The 18557-nt window shown below is 46.9% G+C and overlaps 1 protein-coding gene across 2 annotated transcripts in view; it reads left to right on the top strand.

Moving 5' to 3' along the window:
* Positions 1-7900, top strand: part of TMPRSS4 (transmembrane serine protease 4) — a 64331-nt gene extending 56431 nt beyond the window's left edge. For both annotated transcript variants that reach the window (XM_063943595.1, XM_063943594.1), the window contains exons 8-13: positions 432-594; positions 789-955; positions 2362-2460; positions 2863-2996; positions 4911-5066; positions 5982-7900. In XM_063943595.1, coding sequence (XP_063799665.1) covers positions 432-594; positions 789-955; positions 2362-2460; positions 2863-2996; positions 4911-5066; positions 5982-5993 — 731 coding nt within the window. In that variant the 3' untranslated portion in view covers positions 5994-7900. The remainder of the gene's footprint in view (positions 1-431; positions 595-788; positions 956-2361; positions 2461-2862; positions 2997-4910; positions 5067-5981) is intronic.
* Positions 7901-18557: the final 10657 nt, after the last annotated feature.

The raw sequence follows: 18557 nt of genomic DNA, 5'->3' as shown, positions 1-18557 counted from the left end.
GGGCGTTTCTGGGTGTCAACTGACCGCTTTCAGGGAGTGTTTGCAAAAACGCAGGTGTGGCTGGGCGTTCGCATGACGTTAAATCCGGACACGAATAGGCTGAAGTGAGCGCTGAGTAGGTTCAGAGCTACTCTGAAACTGCACAAACTGTTTTTGCAGAGCTCGGCTGCACATGCGTTCGCACTTCTGCTAAGCTAAAATACACTCCCCAGTGGGCGGGAGCATAGAATTTGCACGGCTGCTAAAACTAGCTAGCAAGCGATCAATTCGGAATGACCCCCATAGCTCTAAGATGACTTGGGCTCTCTTCCACAGCCATAGATAATATTTATTCTATTGTCCATACCACCACTCTGTAATATAACTGATGACGGCATTCATGCTTTCCTCTCTCACACATTTATCATTTCTTATTCCATTTGTCTCTTTAGTTTGTGGCGTCAACCATAAAAAAGAACGAATCATTGGAGGCCATGATGCCTTGATAGACAATGTGCCGTGGCAAGTCAGTATGCAGTACATGGGGCAACATCTGTGCGGCGGAAGCATCATTGCCCCCCGTATAATCCTCTGCGCTGCACATTGTTTTCAAAAGTAAGTCAAGGAGCACGTTACCGTCTTCATTCCCACTGCAGCTTTTACAGACTGTGCCTAGGGCTTTGATGGATGTGTGGACATGGCTTGTTTTCCAAATAAGCGTGTATTATTAAAACAGCCACTAGGGATGAATGTCATCTCTAGAGCTGTAAATATAACTATAATATTACCAGTCCTTCTCTCCAACATAGGACTCAGAAGCAAGTGGATAGGTGGCGCGTCCAGGCTGGCGGGTCCACTCTTACTTACTTGTTTGCCTCACCAGTGGACAAAATCTTCATTCCCACCAGCTACATTTTAGAACAGAAACCATACGACATTGCTCTGATTAAGCTCAAAAATGATCTCACCTTATCAGGTAATAACATGTCACCTTTATTTCCCAAACATCCCATGAGAATGGAGATTGTACTGGGCGCTGCCTTTGCAGAAAAGATCAGCAACTGATTATGGGGCAGATGTACCAAGCCTTGAAGAGAGATAACGCACCAGCCAATCGGATCCTGTCATTTTTCAAGCACAGCCTGTCACATGGCAGTAAGGAGTTGATTGGCTGTTGCTTTATCTCTCTCCCAGGCTTAGTTAATCTTTGCAAAGCATTTAGAATCACATACATGGTATTGCTGGAGGAAGAATTATTGGTCCTACCAGTGAGGTATTGATAGCTAAGTGAAAAGGGGATTTCAGAAGTTGTTTTAGAATTGGACTGCTCAGTCGATTTAAAGGGATATTACCTCAAAGTAAATGGACCAGTGATGTGTAGGAGGCGGTGTGTGATGGTTGGCATGGACCTGTGATGTGTAGGAGGCTTTGTGTAATGGTTGGCATGGGCCTGTGATGAGTAGGAGGATTTCTGTAATGGTTGGCATGGACCTGTAATGTGTAGGAGGCTGCGTGTAATGGTTGGCATGGACCTGTAATGTGTAGGAGGCTGCGTGTAATGTTTGGCATGGACCAGTGATGTGTAGGAGGCTGCGTGTAATGGTTGGCATGGACCTGTGATGTGTAGAAGGCTGTAAATCTGGGTTTTAAAGCTGTTTTGCTAGGCATGGCTGTAATTGCGGGCATGGAACTGTATAAGATTAATAATGGCTTAGGTCTGTATGGGGTAAGCATCACTGGGAACAGGGTTGTAATTATTGGGCTGTGACTGTAGGAAGCATGAGGTTGCTAAGTCTGGCAGTCGGCTATGTGTGGGGAGGATGAGGTTGGTAAGCCTGGCAGTCGGCTGTTGGTGGTGGGCATGAAGTTGGTAAGCCTGGCAGTCGGCTGTATGTGGTGAGCATGAGGTTGGTAAGCCTGGCAGCCGGCTGTTGGTGGTGAGCATGAGGTTGGTAAGCCTGGTAGTCAGCTGTTTGTGGGGAGCATGAAGTTGGTAAGCCTGGCAGTCGGCTGTATGTGGTGAGCATGAGGTTGGTAAGCCTGGTAGTCAGCTGTTGGTGGGGAGCATGAAGTTGGTAAGCCTGGCAGTCGGCTGTATTTGGTGAGCATGAGCATAAAAGGGGCGTGCAATCACTACTAACAGGGGCGTGCCGTGAGTCCGAGGGGCATGGACTTGTGGCACTCCCATGGCTAGATAGGAATGGGTTGATGAACGTAACCTATATCTTTTAACAAAACCTTTTTTTAAACATGAAGATATATATTTGGTGCTGATACGGGTTGTGGCACTGTAATAGTATGTGCCTGTGCTGTGGATTGTGTTTCATAGTCTTTTTTCCTTTGTAATACTCTTTTTGTTTTTTAACGTGTTTTGCATTTCAGCCACAGTGCAGCCAGTTTGCCTTCCTGGGTTTGATAACAACTTGCCGAGTGGTTCTCCGTTGTTAGTAACAGGCTGGGGTGACATTTCGGAAGGAGGTGGTAAGTGGGGAGATGACATACATACATACAAATATACAGTATACGTGACTTGTGCTTTGGAAATATTCAATCCATCACTGTAGTTCCAAGGGCTCCTTTCCATCATAGCTGATGTAGGATTGTCATATTGAAAGGGAAAGATCTGCTCAGCGATGGCCTACAGAACTCCCATTGTTATTGGTATAATCGCAATGAACCCTTTCCATTTTCAGTTGAGTTGGGGCAGATCGCATGAAGGCCAGTTGTCCTCTGTCATTTGGTTTCATCCTCTCCTATTCAGGCTTCTTTTCCCTTTTGCTTCCACCCACGTCTGTCATTCTGCTTCAGAACTTACATGCGTCATGCGTCCAGCTCTGTTCTTTACACGTTTCCACCACTCACAGTTTCATCTATTTTCTCCAGCCCTGGCCCAAACACTTCAGGAAGTTTCCATCACATCGATCCCCAATGACGTATGTAACCAAGAATATTTTGGCCAAATCCTGGACAGTATGCTATGCGCTGGTCGGCTTTCGGGTGGAACTGATGCTTGCCAGGTATTTATTATCTTTATTTTTTTTAGCAAAACCCATACATTTTCAGTATAGTGACTGTCATTTTCCATAGAGAGCTCTGCTAAGGTAGGAAAATGTGCTGCACAAATACTGTAATGGCATATACCAAAGGGTCTAACTACAATAAGTATGGTCTCTACAAGGCTGTGGTACTCAGAGTGGAGGCCTGTTCTGGGCCATTGTGCTGTGCATTCTCAGAAGAAGGCTCTGTTCTGTCTCTGAAAAGGGGCTAGAGCAGGAAGTTGTGCTATGGGATAGTGGTATGCTTGCAGGAGCCCATAGCATCACCCCAGCTTGTACTAGTTTATTACAGGGGCTAGAGCAGGAAGTTGTGCTATGGGATAGTGGTATGCTTGCAGGAGCCCATAGCATCACCCCAGCTTGTACTAGTTTATTACAGGGGCTAGAGCAGGAAGTTGTGCTATGGGATAGTGGTATGCTTGCAGGACCCCATAGCATCACCCCAGCTTGTACTAGTTTATTACAGGGGCTAGAGCAGGAAGTTGTGCTACGGGATAGCGCTATGCTTGCAGGACCCCATAGCATCACCCCAGCTTGTACTAGTTTATTACAGGGGCTAGAGCAGGAAGTTGTGCTACGGGATAGCGCTATGCTTGCAGGACCCCATAGCATCACCCCAGCTTGTACTAGTTTATTACAGGGGCTAGAGCAGGAAGTTGTGCTACGGGATAGCGCTATGCTTGCAGGACCCCATAGCATCACCCCAGCTTGTACTAGTTTATTACAGGGGCTAGAGCAGGAAGTTGTGCTATGGGATAGTGGTATGCTTGCAGGACCCCATAGCATCACCCCAGCTTGTACTAGTTTATTACAGGGGCTAGAGCAGGAAGTTGTGCTACGGGATAGCACTATGCTTGCAGGACCCCATAGCATCACCCCAGCTTGTACTAGTTTATTACAGGGGCTAGAGCAGGAAGTTGTGCTATGGGATAGTGGTATGCTTGCAGGACCCCATAGCATCACCCCAGCTTGTACTAGTTTATTACAGGGGCTAGAGCAGGAAGTTGTGCTATGGGATAGTGGTATGCTTGCAGGACCCCATAGCATCACCCCAGCTTGTACTAGTTTATTACAGGGGCTAGAGCAGGAAGTTGTGCTACGGGATAGCGCTATGCTTGCAGGACCCCATAGCATCACCCCAGCTTGTACTAGTTTATTACAGGGGCTAGAGCAGGAAGTTGTGCTACGGGATAGCGCTATGCTTGCAGGACCCCATAGCATCACCCCAGCTTGTACTAGTTTATTACAGGGGCTAGAGCAGGAAGTTGTGCTATGGGATAGTGGTATGCTTGCAGGACCCCATAGCATCACCCCAGCTTGTACTAGTTTATTACAGGGGCTAGAGCAGGAAGTTGTGCTACGGGATAGCGCTATGCTTGCAGGACCCCATAGCATCACCCCAGCTTGTACTAGTTTATTACAGGGGCTAGAGCAGGAAGTTGTGCTATGGGATAGTGGTATGCTTGCAGGACCCCATAGCATCACCCCAGCTTGTACTAGTTTATTACAGGGGCTAGAGCAGGAAGTTGTGCTATGGGATAGTGGTATGCTTGCAGGACCCCATAGCATTACGCCGACTTATACTAGTTTATAACAGGGGCCAGAGCAGGAAGTTGTGCTATGCTTGCAGGATCCCATAGCATTGCTCAGGTGTGTGCTAGCTTATTACATGGGCTAGAGCAGGAAGCTGTGCTATGGGATAGTGCAGGACCCCATAGCATCACCCCATCTTATACTAGTTTATTATGTTTTAAAATGTATTATAGTTTAAGTATTGGGAATATCACTGTTATTTTTATATTAGATTACCATGTTTTATTTATATTTTTCCTTGGACTTCATATAGCCTAGCAACGTTTCTGATATTGGTTTTAGGGTGACAGTGGTGGCCCCTTGGTGTATTTGGGTCAAAACACCCACTGGGAGCAAGTTGGTGTTGTAAGCTGGGGCGAAGGTTGTGGACGGCCTGGCAAAGTAGGAGTATACACCAGGGTTGCATCATATCTGTCCTGGATATATGGAATAATGAAGGTAATTTTGTGCTGTTTTTATTTGCCTGGGCTGGGTTCAAAATTCCGGCAGTCGGGATCCCGACAATCAGAAGACCAACAGCGGAACCCTGTGGGCCAGAATCCCGGCAGATCGAGGTTAAGTATTTTCTCAATAATCCATCCCTCCCGCAGCCTAACCGTAACCTCCCCGACCCCAGCCGCCTAACTCTAACCCCCCCACCCCACCACCCCGCAGCCTGACTCTATCCATCCTTTTCCACAGTCTAACCCTGACCTCCCCCACCCCCTGCATCCTTTGCCTAACCCTCCCCTGAGTGTCTAACTCTAACCCCAACCCCAGTACTTACCTCTGGCATCCATCAGGATTCTGTCTGAATCCTGCTGTTGCACTGGCGCATCGATAATGGGTGCAAGGTGTGCGGTGCACCTATTCAACTACACTCGCCTCTCCATTGGCTCGGCGCTTGCTGCAGAGCAGCAAAAATCACTTGAAAAATGGCGGCAGTGGCTATTTTCTGGTGATTCACGTATGCACAGTAGAGAAGTCCACGGTGTGGACAATGCCAGAGTCTGCTGCACCGCCGGAGAGGAGGGGGCCCAATCGAAGATTACACACGGTCCCCGTCCTCTCTTATTGCGCCTGTGCGCTGTTGGTCTTCTGACTGCCTGGATTTTGACCACATTCCATTTGCTTTTAGTGTGTGTGTGTGTGTGTGTGTGTGTGTGTGTGTGTGTGTGTGTGTGTGTGTGTGTGTATGTGCATAGAGTGTACTGTAGCTGTGATAGAGAGACACACACCTCAGTTAGTATGTTGTGCTGTAGCTGTCAGTGAGTGAATGAGGGTGGTTATTTTATTGTCGATTTGTGTACAAGGCTTCCACCACTTTTTTGTCCTCTAAATTTTTTTCTTGTGTTTTCTGTTTTGTTTTTTTAGAGGGAATTATAGCTCCTGTAATGGATCCAACCCACCCCCCCTATTTATTAATACTACCTCCGAGTCCTGGCCTGAAAAAGGTCCTGGTCCGTAACACTCCGTGTGCTGCTCTTTGTGTCGGGGAGCTGCGTCACAGTTTTCTGCTCTGCGGGTCCAGAGCACGGTGCTTCCTCCTCAATGATGGACACATCCAGGAGATTGCTAATGAAATTCTAAAGAGATCCTATGAACTGGGCACCGTTCCATTCATCTCTGCTGCTCCGCTGTCACACTGATGTACTTGTGGATAGTCTACACTGTGCAACAGAAGAAAAGCTTGTACTGTATTTTTATCCTAGATGTACAGTCTATTATAAAGCACTCACAGCAGACTAAGCAACGATATGGTTGGGGACACTACAGCCACACTCCATACAGTATATATTCTGAAACCGAGTGTTCTGTAAAGCCACTTGGTAGTGATGCTACTGTGTAAATATATAGTGGACTCCTTCCAGGAACTGGCCAGATACGTGGCCTGCTGAGATTATTCAGGTATATAGATTACTAAGATCATACTCTGTGGAATTGCGCTATAGTTTTGTTAGTAGAACCATACGATCCAGAGATTGATTGATTGTGGATGTACCTGTGACTATATGCAGTATACAGTAGGAAACCTTGATGTTTTCACCTGAATGCAACTACTAGACCCCAATGTCGGTCTGGGGCATGAAGGGCCCACCGGGGGAATGCTGCTGTAGGGGCCCATGCTTAAAGGTGTAGCCAGGTTCCAGTGGGGGCGTGGCCAGCCACCACAGAGGATTAGCTAACCATTACATGTTCTGTGCCTCTTGGTAAATATATATAATAAACCTAATTCTTGTGAAGTATAATGTAACATATATATATATATATATATATATATATATATATATATATATATATATATATATATATATAAAATGCATAAATCCAGTGCACTAGGATAGAGTCTGGAACTTGATCCCTAGAGGAGGAGGAGGGCCCACAGGCAGTAGGGCCCACCGGTGGGTTCCCCTGTTCACTCTGTGGGCCAGTCCGACCCTGCTTGACCCTACCAAATCAAGTTTTCCATAGAAGAGCTACCTCACATTGGGGTTACTGGATGTCTCCTATATTGTGCATCATTGCAGTATCCTGCAAAGCACCCAGGAGATAATGAAGAGCTTGCTGTATACTTGTGTCCTCCATCTTCCCCTAACTGTCCTGCATGCAGTACAGTGCCTCAGTTTTTATAATTTCAACCGTCAGAACCAGAAATGAGTCTAATCTACACAATCTCTTCACAATGCAATCATTTTATTTCTGTATACTGAATCCCTCTTTGTATCCCTATTTGTGCACTACTACTATCGCCCAGGCGTGTCAACATATGTACATAATGCACTTACAATAGAAGTAAATTGTATATATAATATTTTTAATGCTGATTAAATGTTATCACTAATCTGTGTAAGTTTTTTTTTTCTTCAGTGGGAGGTATCTCACATACACCAAACCTACATTTCCAACTGCATCTTCTGGTATATACTGTAGCATGAGAAATAAAAACTTAATTTTGACATATTTATTATTAATAATTATTTAGTGTGACAGGGACAGCACAAATCTGACATGGTTATAGAACTACTGGATGTGAGATTCAGTCCAGGTATTTTGGGTATTCAAGTCTGAGCAGCTTTGTTTTAAAAAGGTTTTAGTCACAAGAGATAGTGCTCCTGATGGTGAATTAGTCGCCCAAGTGATAGGCCAGGGGGTGGTTAGTGTTCCTGGATTTGCTGTTTGAACACTGCTGTTTGTGTGACTAATTGTGCCACTATCTACCAGTATGTCATTGTTTATATGATTACATGTGTATAGACAACATACACAATAGATTAAATTGTACTTTTAACATATGCATTAAGTGTTTGTGTGTACTTTTTATTCTATTAAAAATTAAGTTTTAAGATACCACATATGTATACACTAAGAGTGCCCCCCACTTCCACCCCCAAAAAATACTTTGTCACTTCCTTCACAGGAAAAATTACTTCTCAGAAAGGGTAGTGGTCAATTGGAATTGCCTCCCATCAGAAGTGGTAGAGGCTAACGCAGTAGAGCAATTTAAACATGCTTGGGATAGCCATAAGGATATCCTTACAAAAGGATCTAATAGGTGTGATGTTAGTATATTAGAATGCTTATATTTGTAGACACTCCCTTACTAATCTGTGTAAGCCTGAATCTTCAGTGATGGTCCCTGGGACCAGGGGGATGCTGGGAAGTGGGTGGTCCAGTGTGCAGTGTGTCTGGAGTTGGTGATGGAATAAACAGCACAGCAGTGAACTCGCATGTCTCTGTGTCCTGATGACTGGATTTACAAACATGAACAAAACATGGTGTCAGAAGAAGTTTAACTTGGACTGCTAGTGCTCTCAGAGTGTGAAAGAATCTTGCAGAAGTCTGTAAGGCTGTAATAATCAGTGTCTGCAAAGCCTGCCGTGTGCTCCTCTCTTCAAACAGTGAGTAACCATGGATAAACTGGCTCCTCTAACCGGCATGCTGATGTCTGGTAACTTGTCTGAAAACTGGAAAAGATTTAAGCAAAGGTTTAATATATATCTTGCTGCATGTGGAGCTGATTCAGAGGCTGACAAAACAAAGGCATCCATATTCCTCCATGTGATAGGAGAGGATGTGCTGGACATTTATAATAGTTTTCAGTTTGCTGAGGGGCAGAATATGGTGCTATCTTCTATAATGCAAAAGTTTGAAGATTACTTTGTGCCAAGGAAAAATGTGACATATGAAAGATATAAGTTTTTCACATGTGATCAGAAGTCTGTAGATGGATTTGATCAGTATGTTACAGAGCTGCAATCACTCAGTAAAACCTGTGAGTTTTGTGATTTAAAGGATTCACTGATTAGAGATCGTATTGTCTGTGGAATACCTGATAATGGACTCAGAGAGAGACTGCTGAGAGAGTAAGACCTAACACTAGAGAAGGCAGTGACTATGTGTAGATCTGCAGAAATAACTAGATTTCAAGCCAAAAAGTTACACAAGGAAGTTGATGCTGCTGCCCATGTAGTGCAGAACACAGAGCCAAGCAAACCTCCATTCTCAAGAATGAAGCAGTCTAAGCTACAGTCTAACAAGGAAATGTGTAGTAGATGTGGAAATGCTCACAATCCTAAAATGTGCCCTGCTTATGGTAAAACCTGCATGAAATTTGGTAGACTTAATCACTTTGCCAAATGCTGTAAAATTAAAAGGGAAACAACCAATGTGCATGCTGTTAAACAGAGGAATTCTTTGTGGATTGCATTAAACTTTGCAGTGCAGATAAGAAAGAATGGATTGTCCCTTTAACTGTGAACGAGATTGTCATTCCCTTTAAGCTTGATACTGGCGCGCAGGTGAATTTAATATCATTTCAAAACTATAAGACTTTTAGAGTAAAACCTAAAATTCATCCAGCCAAAGTGAAAGTTACAGGGTACACTGGGGAGGAAATTCCTGTGAAAGGTACATGCTTAGTGACACTGAAATATAAGGGACAACAGTTTAAAACATATCTACTGATTGTGGATAAAAATGTGCAACCGATTCTAGGATTAAGTTCCTGTGAGAAACTAATCTTGCTAAAGAAAGTTTTTATGGTGACATCACAAGTAGAAGATGACTGCAAATCGATGTTTACAGAATACAGAGACGTGTTTGAAGGTCTAGGTTGTTTGCCTGAAGAGCATAAAATAAATATAGACACGCAAGTTTCTTCAGTGATACACCATACATGATGAACTGCTTAATACACATAACTCAGCGTTGGTCAGACTGAGTAAGGAACATCAACAGGTGAAACGGAAACTGTTCCATGACAGGCGAGCAAAAAGCTTATCTGATCTAAAATCGGGTGACCAAGTCCGTCTCAGAGATCACGAGAAAGGTATTTGGGTGCAGAAAATAAGATTTTACTCACCGGTAAATCTATTTCTCATAGTCCGTAGTGCATGCTGGGGACTCCGTAAGGACCATGGGGAATAGCGGGCTCCGCAGGAGACTGGGCACTCTAAAGAAAGATTTAGTTCTATCTGGTGTGCACTGGCTCCTCCCTCTATGCCCCTCCTCCAGACCTCAGTTAAGGAAACTGTGCCCGGAAGAGCTGACATTACAAGGAAAGGATTTTGGAATCCAGGGTAAGACTCATACCAGCCACACCAATCACACTGTACAACTTGTGATAAACTTACCCAGTTAACAGTATGAACAACAACTGAGCATCACTCAACCGATGCTACATAACCATAAACAGAGCATCAGATAAACCTGATGCAACCATAAAATAACCCTTAGTTAAGCAATAACTATATACAAGTATTGCAGAAGAAGTCCGCACTTGGGACGGGCGCCCAGCATCCACTATGGACTACGAGAAATAGATTTACCGGTGAGTAAAATCTTATTTTCTCTAACATCCTAGTGGATGCTGGGGACTCCGTAAGGACCATGGGGATTATACCAAAGCTCCCAGACGGGCGGGAGAGTGCTGATGACTCTGCAGCACCGAATGGGCAAACACAAGGTCCTCCTCAGCCAGGGTATCAAACTTGTAGAATTTTGCAAATGTCTTTGAACCCGACCAAGTAGCAGCTCGGCAAAGCAGTAATGCAGAGACCCCTCGGGCAGCCGCCCGAGAAGAGCCCACCTTCCTTGTGGAATGGGCTTTCACTGATTTTGGATGCGGCAATCCAGCCGCAGAATGAGCCTGCTGAATCGTGTTACAGATCCAGCGAGCAATAGCTTGCTTTGAAGCAGGAGCACCCACTTTGTTGGATGCATACAGGATAAACAGCGAGTCAGTCTTCCTGACCCCAGCCGTTCTGGTTACATCATTTTTCAAAGCCCGGACTACGTCAAGCAACTTGGAATCTTCCAAGTCACAAGTAGCCGCAGGCACCACAATAGGTTGGTTCAAATGAAAAGATGACACCACCTTTTGCAGAAATTGCGGACGAGTCCGAAATTCTGCCCTGTCCATCTGGAAAACCAGATAGGGGCTTTTACATGACAAAGCCGCCAATACTGACACACGCCTAGCCGAAGCTGACACACGCCTAGCCGAAGCTAAGGCCAACAGCATGACCACTTTCCACGTGAGATACTTTAGCTCCACAGTCTTAAGTGGCTCAAACCAGTGGGATTTCAGGAAACCCAACACCACGTTAAGATCCCAAAGTGCCACTGGTGGCACAAAAGGGCGCTGAATATGCAGCACTCCCTTAACAAACGTCTGAACCTCAGGCAGTGAAGCCAGTTCTTTTTGAAAGAAAATGGATAGGGCCGAAATCTGGACCTGTATGGACCCTAATTTTAGGCCCATAGTCACTCCTGACTGTAGGAAATGCAGGAATCGACCCAGCTGGAATTCTTCTGTAGGGCCTTCCTGGCCTCACACCAAGCACATATTTTCGCCATATACGGTGATAATGCTTTGCTGTCACGTCCTTCCTAGCCTTTATCAGCGTAGGAATAACTTCATCCAGAATGCCTTTTTCCGCTAGGATCCGGCGTTCAACCGCCATGCCGTCAAACGCAGCCGCGGTAAGTCTTGGAACAGACAGGGCCCTTGTTGCAATAGGTCCTGTCGGAGAGGCAGAGGCCATGGGTCCTCTGTGTGCATTTCTTGCAGTTCCGGGTACCAAGTCCTTTATGGCCAATCCGGAACAATGAGTATTGTTCTCACTCCTCTTTTTCTTACAATTCTCAGCACCTTTGGTATGAGAGGAAGAGGAGGAAACACATAGACCGACTGGAACACCCACGGTGTTACTAGTGCGTCCACAGCTATCGCCTGAGGGTCCCTTGACCTGGCGCAATACCATTTTAGCTTTTTGTCGAGGCGGGACGCCATCATGTCCACCTGTGGCAGTTCCCGTCGATTTGCAATCTGCGTGAAGACTTCTTGGTGAAGTCCCCACTCTCCCGGGTGGAGGTCGTGCCTGCTGAGGAAGTCTGCTTCCCAGTTGTCCACTCCCGGAATGAACACTGCTGACAGTGTGCTTACGTGATTCTCCGCCCAGCGAAGAATTCTGGTGGCTTCTACCATCGCCACCCTGCTCCTCGTGCCGCCTTGGAGGTTTACATGAGCCACTGCGGTGATATTGTCTGACTGGATCAGAACCGGAAGCAGGGTCTCTGCTTGACTTAGGGCGTTGTATATGGCCCTCAGTTCCAGGATATTGATGTGAAGGCAAGTCTCCTGCCTTGACCACAGCCCTTGGAAATTTCTTCCCTGTGTGACTGCCCCCCACCCTCGGAGGCTTGCATCCGTGGTCACCAGGACCCAGTCCTGAATGCCGAATCTGCGACCTTCGAGAAGGTGAGCACTCTGCAGTCACCACAGGAGAGACACCCTTGCTCTGGGGGATAAGGTGATTAACCAATGCATCCGAAGATGTGATCCGGACCACTTGTCCAGTAAGTCCCATTGGAAGGTATGGAACCTGCCGAAGGGAATGGCCTCGTATGATGCCACCCTCCTTCCCAGGACTCGAGTGCAGTGATGCACTGACACCTGTTTTAGTTTTAATAGATTCCTGACCAGTGTCACGAGTTCCTGAGCTCTCTCTATCGGGAGATAAACCTTTTTCTGGTCTGTGTCTAGGATCATGCCTAGAAGAGGCAGATGAGCTGTAAGAACCAACTGTGACTTTGGAATATATAGAATCCAGCCGTGTTGCCGTTTCACTTCCGGAAAAAGCGATACGCTGTTCAGCAACTGCTCTCTTGATCTCGCTTTTATGAGGAGATCGTCCAAGTACGTGATAATAGTGACACCTTGCTTCCGCAGGAGCACCATCATTTCCGCCAATACCTTGGTGAATATTCTCAAGGCCGTGGAGAGACCAACCGGCCACGTCAGAAATTGGTAATGACAATTCTGTACCGCAATTCTGAGGTACGCCTGATTAGGTGGATAAATGGATACACGAAGGTATGCATCCCTTTTGCCCCGAGACACCATAAAATCTCCCCCTTTTTTAGGCTTGCAATGACCGCTCTTAGCGATTTCATCTTGCACTTGAACCTTTCCAGGTATATGTTCAGGGATTTTAAATTCAATATGGGTCTGACCGAACCTTCCGGTTTCGGGACTACAACCTGGTGGAATAATAACCCCCTCCTTGTCGAAGGAAGGGAACCTTGACCACCACCTGTTGAAAATACAACTTGTGAATTGCAGTTAACCCTGTTACCCTCTCGCAGGGGGAAGCCGGCAGGGCCGTCAGTGAGGAGGCATCTTCTCCAAATCCAGCTTGTATCCCGGAGACACAACATCTATTGCCCAGAGATCTAATAGGGAGTGAACCCACTTGTGGCTGAACTTACAAAAGCGTGCCCCCACCGGGCCTAGCTCCGCCTGTGGAGCTCCAGCGACATGCGGTGGATTTTTTTGCAGAGTTCGGGGAGGACTTCCCTGGGAACTAGCTGTTCCATTGCTTATTCTACAGGACACGTCAAGCAGAAATCGACATAGCTGTGACTCTAGGACCCAGTATACTCATGTCTCTTTGGGCATGTTATATATATATATATATATATATATATCTATATGCCTACTAGAGTCTCAATCTCTGCTGCCACCGCGCTATAAACCCATGCCGACACAATCGCCGGTCTGAGTAGCGTACTAGAATGTGCACGCTATCTGCAGGATACCGGAGAATAGCTAGTGCTACCCATACTTACCTACATTCTGGCTGCTCTCTGCGGGAGAGAGCAGCCAGGTCGGCTCAGAGGGCGGGCAGGGGAGGCTGTGACGTCGAGGAGAGGGTGGACCGGAGGCGGGATGGGGGCGGAGAAAGGGCAGAATGGGGGCGGAGCAAGGGCGGGGTCATGGTGATGCCTCTTTTAAGCCACGCCCCCGCTCTGTAATGCCGCGATCACCGGCATTACACTGCAGGGGGCGTGGCTATGATGACGCGATTCAGCAAGAATCGCGTCATCAACTGCCCGGACCGCCCACTTTACACAATAAGTGGGCGGACGGGCAGGGGGGACCCCACAAATCGGGAGACTTGCCTGCTCTTCCGGGGGGCCGGGAAGGTCACCCGATTTTCGGGAGCCTCCCGGCCATTCCGGGAGAGTAGGCAAGTATGGTGCTACCTTCTGTGCAAACGTGACACCCTAGGGGAAGATTCCCATCACATCCTGGCCCTAGTGGGGAAAGGATACTGCCTGAGAATTTTTTTTTTTGTGGGAAGCTGCATGCTCTTGTCTGGAGATTTCCGCTCTTTTTCCTCATGAGAGGAGGGAAATTTACCTCAGCTTTCTTCCCCTTAACATGTATACCCTTGTGTCAGGGACAAATGAGTCATCAGTGATATGCAAATCATCTTTTATTACAATAATCATATATTGAATACCTTTCAGCCATTTTGGCTGTAACTTTGCATTATCGTAGTCGACACTGGAGTCAAACTCCGTGTCGATATCAGTGTTTATTATTTTGGATAGTGAGCATTGTGAGACTCTGAAGGTCTCTGTGACATAGGGACAGACATGGGTAGATTTCCTGTCTGTTCTCTAATCTTTTGTGCAATAAATTCACCTCAGCACTTACACATATCCAAACAGGTGTCGCGTTGTCGACGGAGACACCCCCTCACACACATATTTGGCCTATCTCCTCCATAGGGGAGTCTTTTACCTCAGACATGTCGACACACACGTACCGACACACCACACACACAGGGGATGCTCTATTTGAAGACCGTTCCCCCATAAGGCCCTTTGGAGAGACAGAGAGAGAGTATGCCAGCACACACCCCAGCGCTATATGACCCAGGAATTACACAGTAACTTAGTGTTAACCCAGTAGCTGCTGTATATATTGTTTTTGCACCAAATTTATATGCCCCCCCCCCTCTCTTTTTACCCTCCTCTATTGCAGGGGAGAGCCTGGGGAGCTTCTCTCAGCGGATCTGTGGAGAGAAAATGGCGCTGGTGTGCTGAGGAAGAAGGCCCCGCCCCCTCAACGGCGGGCTTCTGTCCCGTTTCTGTGTAAAAATAATGGCGAGGGCTCGTACATATATACAGTGCCTGACTATATATATGTATAATTTTGTCAAAAGGTATCTTAATTGCTGCCCAGGGCGCCCCCCCCCCCTGCGCCCTGCACCCTACAGTGACCGGAGTGTGTGGGTGTGCTGTGGGAGCAATGGCGCACAGCTGCAGTGCTGTGCGCTACCTTAAGTGAAGACAGGAGTCTTCTGCCGCCGATTTCGATGTCTTCTTGCTTCTGCACTTCTGGCTCTGCGAGGGGTACGGCGGCGCGGCTCCGGGAACGGACGATCAAGGTTAGGTACCCGTGTTCGATCCCTCTGGAGCTAATGGTGTCCAGTAGCCTAAGAAGCGCAACTTAGCTGCAGTGAGTAGGTTTGCTTCTCTCCCCTCAGTCCCACGTAGCAGAGAGTCTGTTGCCAGCAGAAGCTCTCTGAAAATAAAAAACCTGACAAAATACTTTCTTTTCTAGCAAGCTCAGGAGAGCCCACTAGGATCACCCAGCTCTGGCCGGGCACAGATTCTGACTGAGGTCTGGAGGAGGGGCATAGAGGGAGGAGCCAGTGCACACCAGATAGTACTAAATCTTTCTTTAGAGTGCCCAGTCTCCTGCGGAGCCCGCTATTCCCCATGGTCCTTACGGAGTCCCCAGCATCCACTAGGACGTTAGAGAAAGGTATTGTGCAAGCACAATTAGCACCAAGATCTTATACTATACGTACAGAGCGTGGAACGGAAGTAAGAAGAAATCGGGTGGATTTAAGATCTCAACCTAACCATAATGAAGACAACATGACTGAAGAATACCCTTCATCTGACATATATGATGATCCTCATAATGGTAAAAAAAAACACGATTCTAGAAAGGTCCAACATGGTAGATGAAACACAGACTGTGTATGAAAGACCCAAAAGGGAAATACGCAGACCTGAGAGACTCATTGAAACGTGTTAGATGATGTTCTTAATATGACGTTGTTAATTATTGCATTGAAGCGTACAGGGCTTATCTTTAAAGAAAAGAGGATGTGATGTTAGTATTAGAGATGTGCACTTGAAATTTTTCGGGTTTTGTGTTTTGGGTTCGGTTCCGCGGCCGTGTTTTGGGTTCGACCGCGTTTTGGCAAAACCTCACCGAATTTTTTTTGTCGGATTCGGGTGTGTTTTGGATTCGGGTGTTTTTTTCAAAAAACACTAAAAAACAGCTTAAATCATAGAATTTGGGGGTCATTTTGATCCCAAAGTATTATTAACCTCAAAAACCATAATTTCCACTCATTTTCAGTCTATTCTGAACACCTCACAATATTATTTTTAGTCCTAAAATTTGCACCGAGGTCGCTGGATGACTAAGCTAAGCGACCCTAGTGGCCGACACAAACACCTGGCCCATCTAGGAGTGGCACTGCAGTGTCACGCAGGATGGCCCTTCCAAAAAAAACACTCCCAAACAGCACATGACGCAAAGAAAAAAAGAGGCGCAATGAGGTAGCTGTGTGAGTAAGCTAAGCGACCCTAGTGGCCGACACAAACACCTGGCCCATCTAGGAGTGGCACTGCAGTGTCACGCAGGATGGCCCTTCCAAAAAACACTCCCCAAACAGCACATGACGCAAAGAAAAAAAGAGGCGCAATGAGGTAGCTGTGTGAGTAAGCTAAGCGACCCTAGTGGCCGACACAAACACCTGGCCCATCTAGGAGTGTCACTGCAGTGTCACGCAGGATGGCCCTTCCAAAAAACACTCCCCAAACAGCACATGACGCAAAGAAAAAAAGAGGCGCAATGAGGTAGCTGTGTGAGTAAGCTAAGCGACCCTAGTGGCCGACACAAACACCTGGCCCATCTAGGAGTGGCACTGCAGTGTCACGCAGGATGGCCCTTCCAAAAAACACTCCCCAAACAGCACATGACGCAAAGAAAAAAAGAGGCGCAATGAGGTAGCTGTGTGAGTAAGCTAAGCGACCCTAGTGGCCGACACAAACACCTGGCCCATCTAGGAGTGGCACTGCAGTGTCACGCAGGATGGCCCTTCCAAAAAACACTCCCCAAACAGCACATGACGCAAAGAAAAAAAGAGGCGCAATGAGGTAGCTGTGTGAGTAAGCTAAGCGACCCTAGTGGCCGACACAAACACCTGGCCCATCTAGGAGTGGCACTGCAGTGTCACGCAGGATGGCCCTTCCAAAAAAAACACTCCCCAAACAGCACATGACGCAAAGAAAAAAAGAGGCGCAATGAGGTAGCTGTGTGAGTAAGCTAAGCGACCCTAGTGGCGGACACAAACACCTGGCCCATCTAGCAGTAGCACTGCAGTGTCACGCAGGATGGCCCTTCCAAAAAACACTCCCCAAACAGCACATGACGCAAAGAAAAAAAGAGGCGCAATGAGGTAGCTGTGTGAGTAAGCTAAGCGACCCTAGTGGCCGACACAAACACCTGGCCCATCTAGGAGTGGCACTGCAGTGTCACGCAGGATGGCCCTTCCAAAAAACACTCCCCAAACAGCACATGACGCAAAGAAAAAAAGAGGCGCAATGAGGTAGCTGTGTGAGTAAGCTAAGCGACCCTAGTGGCCGACACAAACACCTGGCCCATCTAGGAGTGGCACTGCAGTGTCACGCAGGATGGCCCTTCCAAAAAACACTCCCCAAACAGCACATGACGCAAAGAAAAAAAGAGGCGCAATAAGGTAGCTGTGTGAGTAAGCTAAGCGACCCTAGTGGCCGACACAAACACCTGGCCCATCTAGGAGTGGCACTGCAGTGTCACGCAGGATGGCCCTTCCAAAAAACACTCCCCAAACAGCACATGACGCAAAGAAAAAAAGAGGCGCAATGAGGTAGCTGTGTGAGTAAGCTAAGCGACCCTAGTGGCCGACACAAACACCTGGCCCATCTAGGAGTGGCACTGCAGTGTCACGCAGGATGGCCCTTCCAAAAAACACTCCCCAAACAGCACATGACGCAAAGAAAAAAAGAGGCGCAATGAGGTAGCTGTGTGAGTAAGCTAAGCGACCCTAGTGGCCGACACAAACACCTGGCCCATCTAGGAGTGTCACTGCAGTGTCACGCAGGATGGCCCTTCAAAACAATACTCCCCAAACAGCACATGACGCAAAGAAAAATTAAAGAAAAAAGAGGTGCAAGATGGAATTGTCCTTGGGCCCTCCCACCCACCCTTATGTTGTATAAACAGGACATGCACACTTTAACCAACCCATCATTTCAGTGACAGGGTCTGCCACACGACTGTGACTGAAATGACGGGTTGGTTTGGACCCCCACCAAAAAAGAAGCAATTAATCTCTCCTTGCACAAACTGGCTCTACAGAGGCAAGATGTCCACCTCATCATCATCCTCCGATATATCACCGTGTACATCCCCCTCCTCACAGATTATCAATTCGTCCCCACTGGAATCCACCATCTCAGCTCCCTGTGTACTTTGTGGAGGCAATTGCTGCTGGTCAATGTCTCCATGGAGGAATTGATTATAATTCATTT

Source organism: Pseudophryne corroboree, chromosome 10, assembly GCF_028390025.1.
Source record: "Pseudophryne corroboree isolate aPseCor3 chromosome 10, aPseCor3.hap2, whole genome shotgun sequence".
Taxonomy (NCBI): domain Eukaryota; kingdom Metazoa; phylum Chordata; class Amphibia; order Anura; family Myobatrachidae; genus Pseudophryne; species Pseudophryne corroboree.
Note: the sequence above shows the minus strand (reverse complement) of the source record. Positions and strands in the feature narration are given on the sequence as shown.